This window comes from Carassius gibelio, chromosome A15 (assembly GCF_023724105.1).
Source record: "Carassius gibelio isolate Cgi1373 ecotype wild population from Czech Republic chromosome A15, carGib1.2-hapl.c, whole genome shotgun sequence".
Taxonomy (NCBI): Eukaryota; Metazoa; Chordata; class Actinopteri; order Cypriniformes; family Cyprinidae; genus Carassius; species Carassius gibelio.
Genome location: NC_068385.1, coordinates 10,341,161 through 10,353,212, shown reverse-complemented (window position 1 = coordinate 10,353,212; position 12,052 = coordinate 10,341,161). Strand labels below are relative to the sequence as shown.

The 12,052-nt window shown below is 36.7% G+C and overlaps 1 protein-coding gene across 2 annotated transcripts; it reads right to left on the bottom strand.

Annotated features, from left to right (window-relative positions):
- Window positions 1-3,738: 3,738 nt before the first annotated feature.
- On the bottom strand, window positions 3,739-11,755 carry LOC128028616 (LIM/homeobox protein Lhx1-like). Of its 2 annotated transcripts, none has more exons than XM_052615887.1 (5): window positions 10,861-11,755; window positions 9,324-9,547; window positions 8,439-8,803; window positions 6,603-6,768; window positions 3,739-5,528 (listed from the first exon to the last, which is right to left on the bottom strand). In XM_052615887.1, exons 1-5 carry the CDS (start codon window positions 11,028-11,030, stop codon window positions 5,149-5,151), a joined length of 1,305 nt encoding a protein of 434 aa, XP_052471847.1. In that variant the 5' UTR covers window positions 11,031-11,755; the 3' UTR covers window positions 3,739-5,148. The 2 variants fall into 2 exon arrangements, with proteins under 2 accessions (XP_052471847.1, XP_052471849.1); XM_052615889.1 differs by having other exon boundaries at window positions 8,439-8,716.
- Window positions 11,756-12,052: the final 297 nt, after the last annotated feature.

Genomic DNA, 12,052 nt, shown 5'->3' with positions numbered 1-12,052 from the left:
TCAGAGCACAAAAAATGGCACATAAGTCCATGTGATCATATGCTAGAGTGGCCAATCTCTTGCCTAATATCTGTATTTAAATAAACAAACACTATTCCAAATAAGACTATTTTACTGTAAATTAAGGGCAAAGATTATCACATAGTACTCTGTATTGCTCCCTGAACAGAAGTGTGGACAGTGCCATTGTGTGGTGACCTTGGGTAACACATGTGGACAGAAGAGCTAAGGGGTTTTATTGGCTGTTGAATCATTTTCCTACCATTGCTTTGGGAGATTTTCTTCTTAATAGCGCCGCAAAAACCAGGAATTGTTCGAGTAAAACTAAGAACATTCATCTTTCTGGCTTCTGCATCCTCAGTATTCATAAATTACATTTCAAAGATCTTTCTTATCCAGTCGTCCTCATAATAAGGTCTATAAAGCTTTTGTTTTTAATTAATTGCATGGCTACTCCATCTACTGGAAGTTCAGTCAGAGCCGAGGTGAATATTTTGACCATGCATTAATTAGCATTTAGTTATAAAATATCATAAAGAATTGTTTTAATTCTTGAATAAACAAAATGTCAATAAAGATATTCTAACCTCCACTATATTAATAGTGAATGTTAGAATATATTTCTTGACATTTTGTTCATTCAATAATTAAAACAGTAATTAATTATTAGTATGAAGGTGCCCTTGAGGTACAATAGGGCTGTATGGATCCGAGCAGATGTTGAAATACCTGCATGCACATATCCTACAACACACAGGGAAGATACAACAAAAAAGACATGCACATTCAGCATAGACCACTCAATTTGTTCTGTAATCTGTCATCTTGCCTGTAGTTTTAATTCCTGTTAACTGCATGGTTGCATGCCACTGCTTCATCCATTTTAATGGAATTGAATAACAGCGGCGCATGGCTGCACTCGCACAAGGCCGCTTTAATTGGAATGAATGTTTAAAAATGTGAAAAATATCCATGCTCGTGGTTTTCCAGAGAAAAGGCCAAATATTTTGTGGGTGACTTCTGCCCATTTCAGAGTCCCTTCCAAGATGTTTTAGAAATACATCTGACTATAGACCCACTGCTAATTCTGCTTTGTGAAATGTAGATAGGCAGCACTTGTGGATAAACCTGGAATCTGGTGTGTTATTTTTATCAACCATCAAACTATTAATCGTTAACATTTATCAAACTATTATTTTGCTGATCAACAATTTGCTAAAAAAAAAAAAAAAAAAAAAATCTTCAAAATGGGACTTTCACATTTGAATAGCGATGCATTATATAGGTCAAAATGTACAAACAAAAAATAGGACAGTCCTTTATGCTTAAAAATCAAACAGTCACTCAAAGTCATTGTTAGTATGGTCTGCAGATTCTGTCTCCATATCATCAGGATTTGAGTTTGTAATATATTAGACCCAATTTTGAAACTAGTTCTTGATTTAATAAGATCTTGATTGTGAAGCCAACCAATTATGCTGTGAAAGTGATGGTACTGTTTACTTTTACTGTCCTTTATTAATACACAAACTTTCCTTGTGAAAATAGATTTAGAGTTAAATAGAAAATATAAATAATTATCTGTGCAGTATAACTTAACAGGCCCAGCATAGTATATAGCCTAAAAAAATATGATTTGCCACACTTTAACACACTAAAGTTATAAATTCTTTGTAATCTCATTAGTGTTTTTCTTTCCTCACTCATTTGATATGGAAAATTGCTATCTCAAATGGGCAAAAAGATGTCTGATTTATTCTGCATTCTGATTATTATCTTTCATATTGTCTTTCTTTTTTTCTTTTTCTGATAACCAAAAATAAACACTTAAAATTAAATGATTTACACATGTTAGTGTTTATGTTAGATTCTAGAATAAGTGATTTCTTCATCAGTTGTTTTACTCCAGCAAACTCATAAATCCATTTAATGTTTTAAATATAAAAATCTTAATTGTTACTTAATAGCACAAATTCTTAAACTGATTTTTGGAAATCTAACATTTGGATTCTTCACATGCTACGTATATCCTTATGTATATTCAACATCCTCTATTTGTCTGTCTTTCTGACACAAAGTGCAGTCTTTAAATCAATCAGTTTGAGAAAAAGTACTCACTATAAGACATATTTGCAAAATATTATAATATTATGAAACAAGTTTGTGTTTTACTGCCATTGGTGTTATTTCGGATGGAAACTGCAGTGAACTGCACGCATATAGGTACATTTTTGGAGTTTTGCGGTGAACAAAATTTTTTTTTAAAAGTATTTCTAGTGAGCTTATGTTGGAAAAATCCTTGTTTGTTAGAAGAACATTGGCTATAGATGGATGATCAAACTATTCTTGATTATGTTGTGTCTTACATCTTTGAAAGAATGCAAATCAGCTAAAATGCTCATTGTATGTCACTAGTTTTGTGCTATGTGCATTAAGATGATTGATAGTAAGAACTCAATAAGTGAAGTAGATTTGTTTTGTTTTTACAAAATTTTACAAGACCATATATAATATGCAGTGTATTTGTTGATTAGCTTTGTAATCAGTAAAAACAGCATACAGAGAAATCCTTTAGTTAATTAACTATGCATGAAATACACATCCTGTGTGTATTAATTTACATAAGCCCATCACCTCCAACTGACAACCACCATCACATCAAAATTATGACATTGGTGGGTTGCATGTCTGTATTCAAATCCTGCTCGCAAGATTTAAAAACAGTCCAACTATTTATATTTAATATTTCGACAAGGTCAGGGCGAACCAATAGTCGATGTTCAATCAATATGCGATTTGAATTTAAAGAGCTTTGGCCTGCCGGGTGACAGAGCATGGAGTCAGCGGTGTGGTTAAGCCCTGGGCTCAGGAGGGCCCACAGGCCTGTTTAACTCTCAGGACCATGATTAATTCATAGTGGATTATGTGCTGGGTGCAGCAGGGGCACCGCTGGGCTCCTTCACACTAAAACCACACACTGCAATGAGATAAAGGCTTTTCCCCCAGACAGCAGGCTCAATTTGATGCCCATCTTCCCTGCCTCTGTACCTGTGAAGTTTTTCCCCAACATACACTCCCCACTGAAAGTCACCCCCCTCCCCCCCCACACACACACAAATAAATAAATAAAAGTAAATAAAATAAAAATAAATGAATTAATTAATTTCTGATGCTGGTATAAAACATTAATAATGAAAACACAAAAATACTGTCACTTTTTGACATAGTCACTGTCAAATAGGTGCTATAAAAAATTACAAATTATTTTGTGTTTCTTTTGGAGTATGAAAATTAAGAGATAAGAGCATCAGAAAAGTTTAAAGTTTCATCAGTTTAAATATTCTCAGCTTGTGACTACATGCCCTGAAAGGTTTAGCACTGAAAGCAAACATCACTCTCATAAGCAAAGACGTGGCATTTCCATTCTCAGTAAGTTGTATCTCAGAGTAGAAAAGGTACAACATAAGCACATAACATTTTTTTTTTTTTTGATTTAGCCAATCATTTGTTTGCTGAGTAAATTGGGGATATTATAAAATGCTGTGAGGGTTATGTGGTGTCTTCCACCATGTCAAGTTCATCCTTAGAGATGCTAATGTTTCACAGTGCTATTCTCAGCCACTCTTTCTCAGAAACCAGCCTCCAAATGCTAAAATGAGCATCTCAAGACATGGAAAATTCCCTTGCACCTGTGTTAAGATGCTCAGCTAGTCCAAGGAAAAGCACCTATCATCTGAATTTCATATTTTCTAATTTTATTAAAAACTCACAAATTTGTTCATCATGTTGTATTTATACAGTGAATGGTCTAATATGCACTGGAGGTCACGTAAGCTTAGGTTTATTAGAACAATAAAAGACATACCATGAGAATCTGATATTTAAAGAAAGTAGCAGCTGCCTGCTGCACATTTGACCATCATTTTCAATAGTTTGGATCTTCCTTTAAAGACACAAAAATAAAACTTGTAGGTCTAAGTATGTTATATTAACAATTTATGAATGTTTTTTTTTTCAGCAGACTAAAAAAATTAAGAAGTCAATACTTCTCATTGTTTTTTAAACACTTACACTGTTTCAACACGTTCTGCAGATAATGGTGCAAAGCACTTTTACAGTATTTGTGCTATGTTTTTATTTGGCAACTGTCTACTTGATTTTTTTTCCAGGTTTTTTGTAAACAACATTTTGTACAAACTAGCACAGTGAACCACGACCCCAGCAAACTTGTTTTCATCATACAATATAAATAAAATCAATACAAAAGTTTGGTTGGTTGCTTGGAACTTTTTTTTTTTCTGGATCAAGAGGTTTTAAATCATGGTTGATACTTTTAACTCCTGAATTAAATATATTACGTAAACAGTTGACTGTTCTATGTCCCTTTAAGACCCTTGTTAAAATAATTTTAGAAGGTAGACTTCATATATCAACATTTCAAGTTCTCTTCCATTTAATAAAGGGTTCACCATCCATACACATTTCAACATTTTGCCTTTTGAAGGCTAACTTCTTCAGATTTGGTGGAATTCTTGGGAAACAAAAACAGGATGTCTCCAGAACGAGAAAAAAAAAAAAAAAAAAACATGTTTAGTGTCGAAAAGGTTGTTTAAGTGTCAGTATGGCAGAGCCTTGAAAGGCAAGGAGGTCTGAGGAGTTTTCAAATAAATAAATTAGTCTGACGGCTTAGATCTTTCCTGGAGTCAACATTGCAGGTTAGCGTTAGATCAGCCGCCTTGGGTGTTTCTCTGTAAAGCTGACAAGTCTTTGACGGTATCGCTGTTTTTAGTGCGGCGGTTTAACCGGTGGTACGCATTGAGCTTTTGGAGGGACGCTGCTACACTGGGCCTCGTAGCTCATAGAGTTCATTCAGCAAATGGGTCAACAGTATCAATACTTTCTCTTCTCGAGTTTGGATGAAGAAAGAAAGAAGGAAACGGAACATCAACACAATGAGTTCAAAAAGGGAAATGTCAATGCCCATGCTGCCCTCTGCTGCTCTCTCTGTGAGCTGTCCCACCACATTTATGACATGGAAAAAGAGGGTGGGGGGAGACAAAAATGATAACCAGAATGTGCGGCCAGTGTCCCTGTTCCCCCCCTCCCTCCTCCATAATTTCTCTCTGCTGAAATGTCCATTCACAGAAGCTACCAGACTGTGCCCTCATTCATTTCTGATGGAGGGTGGGAGAGGTGGTTGCTGTATCCACTGCCGTTGAGGGAGAGGGATGTAAAGGACTGACTGGGTCCAAAAACATCTGAGGACATACTGTGTAGGGGTCCAGGTATCCCTGGCTCTGGACTGGGTGAATCCCCTGGGTGGTGAGACATGATGTCTGAAAATCGCTGTACTTCACTGGACGGATGGTGGCCAGGGATGGGATGGTCCATGCCCCCTAGTGGGGTACCAGTGGGTCCTGCCGATGGAACAAAAGGGAGATCTACAGGAGTCTGGGCCTGCGAAGATGGGGGGCCTTGGGGAAAAAAGTCGTAATTCCCTCCTGGAACGTAGTACTCACTCTGATAATCTGCAGATACACAAAGAATACAAGAATTTGTGTTTAGATTTAGAAACAAAGAGCAGGAGACAATTTTATTTTGAATATGTAGTCTGTCAATCTCAATATGCCACATTAATCACAGAACATGTTACACTGAAATCACAAATGTAGTTGGGTGGGAAGAACAAAGCTTTGCTAATTACAGTGAGGAAGGCTTTGAGCGGCTCAATACCTATATAACAAAGCTGTTATTGATATGATATTGATATGCCTTTTTATGCATATAGAGAAGACCCCTAGTAGATTATGAAAATACAGGTGAAATGTCATTTATACTTAAGCTTATGTTTTTTGAGGGAAAGTTTATTTTTGACAGACAGTTTTATACTATGTTTTTATTATTGCACTTGTTTACCCAATAGCTACAGCAGAAATATGTAATAGTGGGATTTTAGTTGGAATAACCAAATTCACAAAAAGGAATTCCATACTAATTCTTATAGGTTTTGAAATCAACATTTGTATCAAATGATCTTTATTAAAAATACAGATGTGAGTAATAGAACTCTGATTCAAAAAGCCCCGGTCTTCCCCATATAGGCATACAATCATTGATATGCAATATTAGGTGTGTAATATAAAACTAGACTGAATAAAACAATTAAACAATGTCGACAAATGTATAATGCCAGAACATGCTCGCTATTGGGGATTAAAATCAAAATCAAGTAAATCAACGAAACGGCCAAGCAGCTGTCAAAAGTTATTCAAAAAGCAACACAACGACTATCAATCAATTGTTTGACAATATCAAAGCATTTGAGCGTCAAATACACGGCTAACATGAAAACTTTGCCAGTAGATAGCTAAATTTTTCACGTTCAGTAGCCCAGTCGAAACCAAAATGTATATTTGCAAACCATTTAAATATTTAAAACAAAAGAAAAAACAAACAAACAAACAAACAAAAAAGTGTATTCGTCGCGTAATTCAACTATTTTCACTTCTGAGGCGTAACGAATAAAATCAGCGCGAGAAAGACCAGCTATTTCAGACAAACGTTTGAGATAAATAAGTCTACAATACGCCGTTATATCTTACCTCCATAGTATGAAAACGGGCCGTTTGGAATTAATTCTCCGGGCTCGAGTCTGTCCACGAGCGTTCGCATTCTTCTCGGACTCCGGAAGAACGCGTGTCTCCTCGCGCCGAGCGCGCTCAGCTGTTTCATGCGCCGCTCTTTGGACCGCCGGTTCTGAAACCATACCTAGTGCACATGGACAAACAGAAACGGGAATCTATTAACATCTTATCAACATTTTTGTGCTAAAATCAGTAATAGTTTATAGAACAGTGTCAGAGTGATATTGAGTACGTCACAACAATTAATTAGAATGGTAAAAACAATAATTGTGTAATGTAGGCTGTATGCAGTTTCACGATATATATTATATATATATATATATATATATATATATATATATATATATATATATATATAAATCATATTCACATATTTATGGAAGAGACTGATACAATTTCTGCATTGCTTAAATTGTGTTAGAATTTTACAGTTTCGAGAGAGTCGACTCAGTTTCATTTATTAGAAATTCAAGTCAGAAATGCAAATGGCCTTTGGTACCATTTTGAATTGAATTGAATTGAAGTCAGCAATTGCACTTTGTATTTTATTACATTATTATTGTTTAACAGTGAGTGCAATGAAAAAAAAAATAGATAAGACTGGTACATTAAAATAAGATAATCTACCTGAAAATCTAACAGTTTGACACTATTGCCTAATGTTTACATGTCAAGTTCCCAATTTTTTATTGGTTCAGAGCAGTGTCTTCACAGTCAACTGAGGTAGGCCTGTGAAGTGACTGAACACATTCGTATTGTAGTGACAAGATCACTCGTAATTATCGTTAGAGAGTCGGATCTAACCTCACTTTAATGATCTTTTAACCCTCCATTTACTCCGACTGAGGGGGCAGCAGCGGGGACTTCACATCTCTAATTAATACTTAATAGGAGGGTGGTTACCGATATATTAACCGGCTCTGTGCAGTTATTATTTCGTAATCTATATATCCACCCTTGAATACCTTTAGATAATTATAGTTTACTCTGACGGTCTTAAATATCCAACCTCGCCACTGTATTAATCTCAACCCCTTCCCAGTCTTATTTTAAGACTTCATCCCCATTCAGTCTTATTTTAATACTTCATCCCAACAGCAACAATCTATTATGAGGCTTTTAATGATGACTACGCTTTTTCTGTGTTCTTATCGGATCTCTTACTCCGAAAAAAAAAAATGACCAAGAAATCCCTATATCGTGCGTAAATGGGGGCGCACATTCGCCAGTGTACTGCGCGCATTGGCTGGACTCTCATTGTTTCGCCGTTCACTCGACAAAAAAGCAAGGATCGATTCTCAATTTCTCGCAGAAAACCACCTGGTATGAGGTACTTTGACAGACACAGGGACAGATTTCTGCGTTTCCACTTGACTGAGAACCGTCACAGCATGTCTAAATGTGGTCGCAAAACGTGATGGCGCTGCATTGCCAAGACTCCCATCGTTCTCACTAGTCTTATGCCAGCTGGCGTGCCTCTCCATCTCTCAAGTCATGTATAAAAAGGCTAACCATATAAATGTTACTTCCAAATATTTACAGGTGCCAACAAAAAAGTGTCCTCATTTTTATTCAGATAGTATTGCCTCAAGGATTGGAAAGAAGAGGCACAATGAAGGCGCGTGTCTGCTTTTTTCTATTTCATCCAAGAAGATACATTTGTACCACAAGATATCTGAGAACCACATACTGTCTCACTGTCCTCAAAAATACTAGCAGCAAAATAGCAGTTATATATTACTAGTAAATATAGTTTGTTAGTATTAGTTTATTTGCAATAGTGTGTAAATTTACCTGAATAACTCGCATGTTGAGCCCCGTTTCCTGTGCCAATTGCTCCCTGATGTGTCTGGTTGGTTTGGGGGTCGCCGCGAACGCCGCTTTCAGTGTCTCCAGTTGCTTTGCTTTAATGGTGGTACGCGGTCCTCTCCGTTTGCCTCCGAGGTTCTGGTCATCGTTTTCATTGTTACCCGTTTCTTTGTCCGATAAGTTTGCGATTTCCGCATCCTTGACATCGTCCTGTAGCTGGTCTTGCGAATCTGGCGACAAACTAGGATCACTGCAAGCTGTAACTGAATGGGGAAAGAAGGGCCGTCGGAAACAGGGGGTCGAAATAAAAACCTCAGAATTAGACATGGGGACCAGAGAAGTGTTAGACACTAAACAATGGAATGTGAAATAAATAAACACAAAGAAAAAAATAAAAAGAAACACAAGATTTCATCAAACAAAAGAAACGAATAAACAAAGAAAGAACAAAGAAATATTTAGCTGACGGAACTGTCACAATTCACTATAGTCTTGATCAGTGAAAGAGATTATTAGAAAATATAAGATGGCTAGCTAGCAATAGGCCACAAAATGAATGCAGCAAAATCTTTATTTCATTTCATATGGAAAAATAATAATAATGCTTTTAAAAACATGCATTACACAGTATACAGTGTGTGTGTGTGTGTGTGTGTGTGTGTGTTAGTCATGTTAATTAAAGGAATTCACGACAGCACATTTTTATTAGTCATATAGTTTCGTGTTTTTTTTTTTTTTTTTTTTTTATATTAATGCAAAGTATCGACTAATTTAAGTATTATTGATAAAGAGAGGTAATATGTTCAAAACAATGGGAGCTTGCAGTGTGCAAAATATAATTTGTTTTATCATTCGATTCATTTTACTCACCTGAAAGGAGGTTGGTGTCTTTTCCGTTCGCGTTGCTTAAATAATCTTCTTTACAGACAAATTTGTTTTCGTCTATGATGTACAATTCCTCGCCCGTGGATAGTTGCTTGTTACACATCATGCATGTGAAGCAGTTCAGATGAAACACTTTGCTCCGTGCCCTCCGGACCAAGTCGTTCGGCGAAATCCCCTGAGCACAACCCGCGCATTTTGTTCCAAAGCGCCTGCAAACAGACCAAGAAAAATAAAAAAGGGTCACTATAACACAGTAAAACAACAGTTAAATATATAAAGTTCAAAACCAAACTAAATTAGTAGAATAGCATTGCTTATATTTAAGTGTATATAAAAGAGTTTTCGTAAATGTTTAATATTATCATCACTGTAATTTTTGGAATAATATTTATCACGATTATTATTTGTTCTATTCTAAGATAAAATGTACGTATTAGTACACCTTTTCTGTTGTAGGCCTAAATAAAATTACATTTATAATACTTAAAATTATAATTATTTTGCATGTATTTTAATGTGCATAATAATCCCCCATGTACATTCTTCCAGTAAAAAAAAACACCACTGCAGTAAATACTCACCACTTAATTGTGACCAATAATGTGTATTGTGGTTCTCTGTACATATTGTTGATTCTGAGTCTGTGATTAGATTGTCTGAGGGTTTCCATCTCAAAGTCGTTTATTATTCAAATCCACTTATCACATCTTAACTCGAACCTCAGCAGACACACACGGGGCTGTGCAGACAGCCTGCCACTGGGCCGCGTTACACTTTCAACTACCCTGGCAAAGCATTGATCCCTGCGGCTTCCCTGGCTTCCATTCGTTGTAAACAAAGTGCGATTTCCTTCAAAACCCTTGCTGCGGACGAGTACACAGACTATTAGTGTACCTGCTCTCCATTTTGCATAACAATTCAAATTAACAAGCATTTAATTAATGGGCGTCCAAATCAAAGAATCAAACAAGTCGGTCGTGTTGACAGTACTTAAGATCACACTTCATGTTAGTGTGAATTTAAGTCCTAAATTCTAATGAAATCATGCAAAATTGCATACATATTTGGGATTTGCAAAGCTTTAACAACCTTTTGAGTTTAAGTTTAATGCAGAAAATGCACTAAATTTAAGTAGCACTGTAAATATTTTGAGTGTTTGAGAAATTAATGATTTATTATATTTGAGGCATGATGGTGTTTTAAGCTTTTTCTCAATTAACTTAACTATAACGTTAACTTTATAATTTTCAAATTATATATAACCTTTAAACGGTAAATTACGCAAAATAATAATCATCATCATCATCATCATCATCTGTCCATAGGCGTAAAACAACCGGTTATATATGTGTGTTGGTGTTTAAAAATATTGCCAACTTATTTTATTGTTCTTGTGGACATCCATACCAGTGTCTCTGAAGCACATAATATGTAGGCTACTATAAATGATTATAATACCATCTATCACAATAATAGACCTACAGAAGAAAACGTAATATTTATGAGTCGAACTGGGACTTACCTAAAGAAGTCGTTTTTGCAATACAGTTTTCCTTCTCGAGAGAAACATTTCTCTGTTAGGTTACATTTGCACTCGCAGCATTGTACGCACTTGATGTGCCATGCTCTGTCCAGAACATTAAGGAGAAACCTGTCCAATATAGGCCTCTCGCAGCCCGCACAGTGGACCATTGTCTTTGGATGTGCTCCCACAGTTACTGCCGTGGTGTCCACAACCTGAGAGTCTGCTCCTGTTTTCTCTCTTTCCAAAGAGAGAAGGGAAAGTGTTGTAACGCTGAAGGATGCTCCAAGTCAGTCTTTGCGAACAGGTTCGAAAGCAAAAGATCAAGAAGTTTTAATTATATTCACCACTGCTGTGCATTTGGATGGACCTGTAGCGGTCCAAAATCAAGATGATAAAAGAGGATCTTCTCATGAGGTAGCCTAGTGCTTCAGTTGTCAGTCATTATTATTTCTCATCCTCTTCCTTGCCAAATTTTGTGATGCATAAATAAAGCCAGCATAGAGAAATCTTTCAAAACACCAACTGCTCGTTGTCTACAACGACAAGGATTTCATTGCGGGAAAAGCAAGGTGCCGTGGCCAACAACAAAGTGTAGCATTGATGATGTTGTGCATTAAAGTCTTTTTGTAAACAAGCATCTAATGCAACCGGTCTTGGACGGAACTAGCACACGAGACACGCGAGCCCAGAGACACAAGAGTGCACTTTACCATGTCCACGTATCCACTGTTTACGTCCCTCTGAAAGATGCAATGGCCAAACGCTGTGAAAAGTGCGTCTCCCTCAGTAGCGTGAGCTGTTTCCTCGGTAAGACAGAAAAGGTGAAAGATGATGGTGTGAACAGAATGCGCGTGACATCTCGTTGCAGGACTGACGACGATCCCCGAACAGCCTCCAGTGTTCTGCATGTTCCTGAAAGCACACGAGCCAGCCTTATTCACAGTCTCCTGACGTCACTCCGGGCCAAGGCCAATCAGCAGCTTTCCGTTCAAGTAACCATTAGCTATCCACTCGCTGCTTCACCGGCACACTCCGCGCTATTTATAGGGAACAGAAGACACCAATTGTCAAAAATCCCAGAAACTGTCATATCTTAGTTAATGCGGAGAGTCAGAAAACAGACATTGGTATTCGAAAGTCTTCTTAAATGTTATTTTTTAATTAATCTCGTCATTATACAAAATTCGTC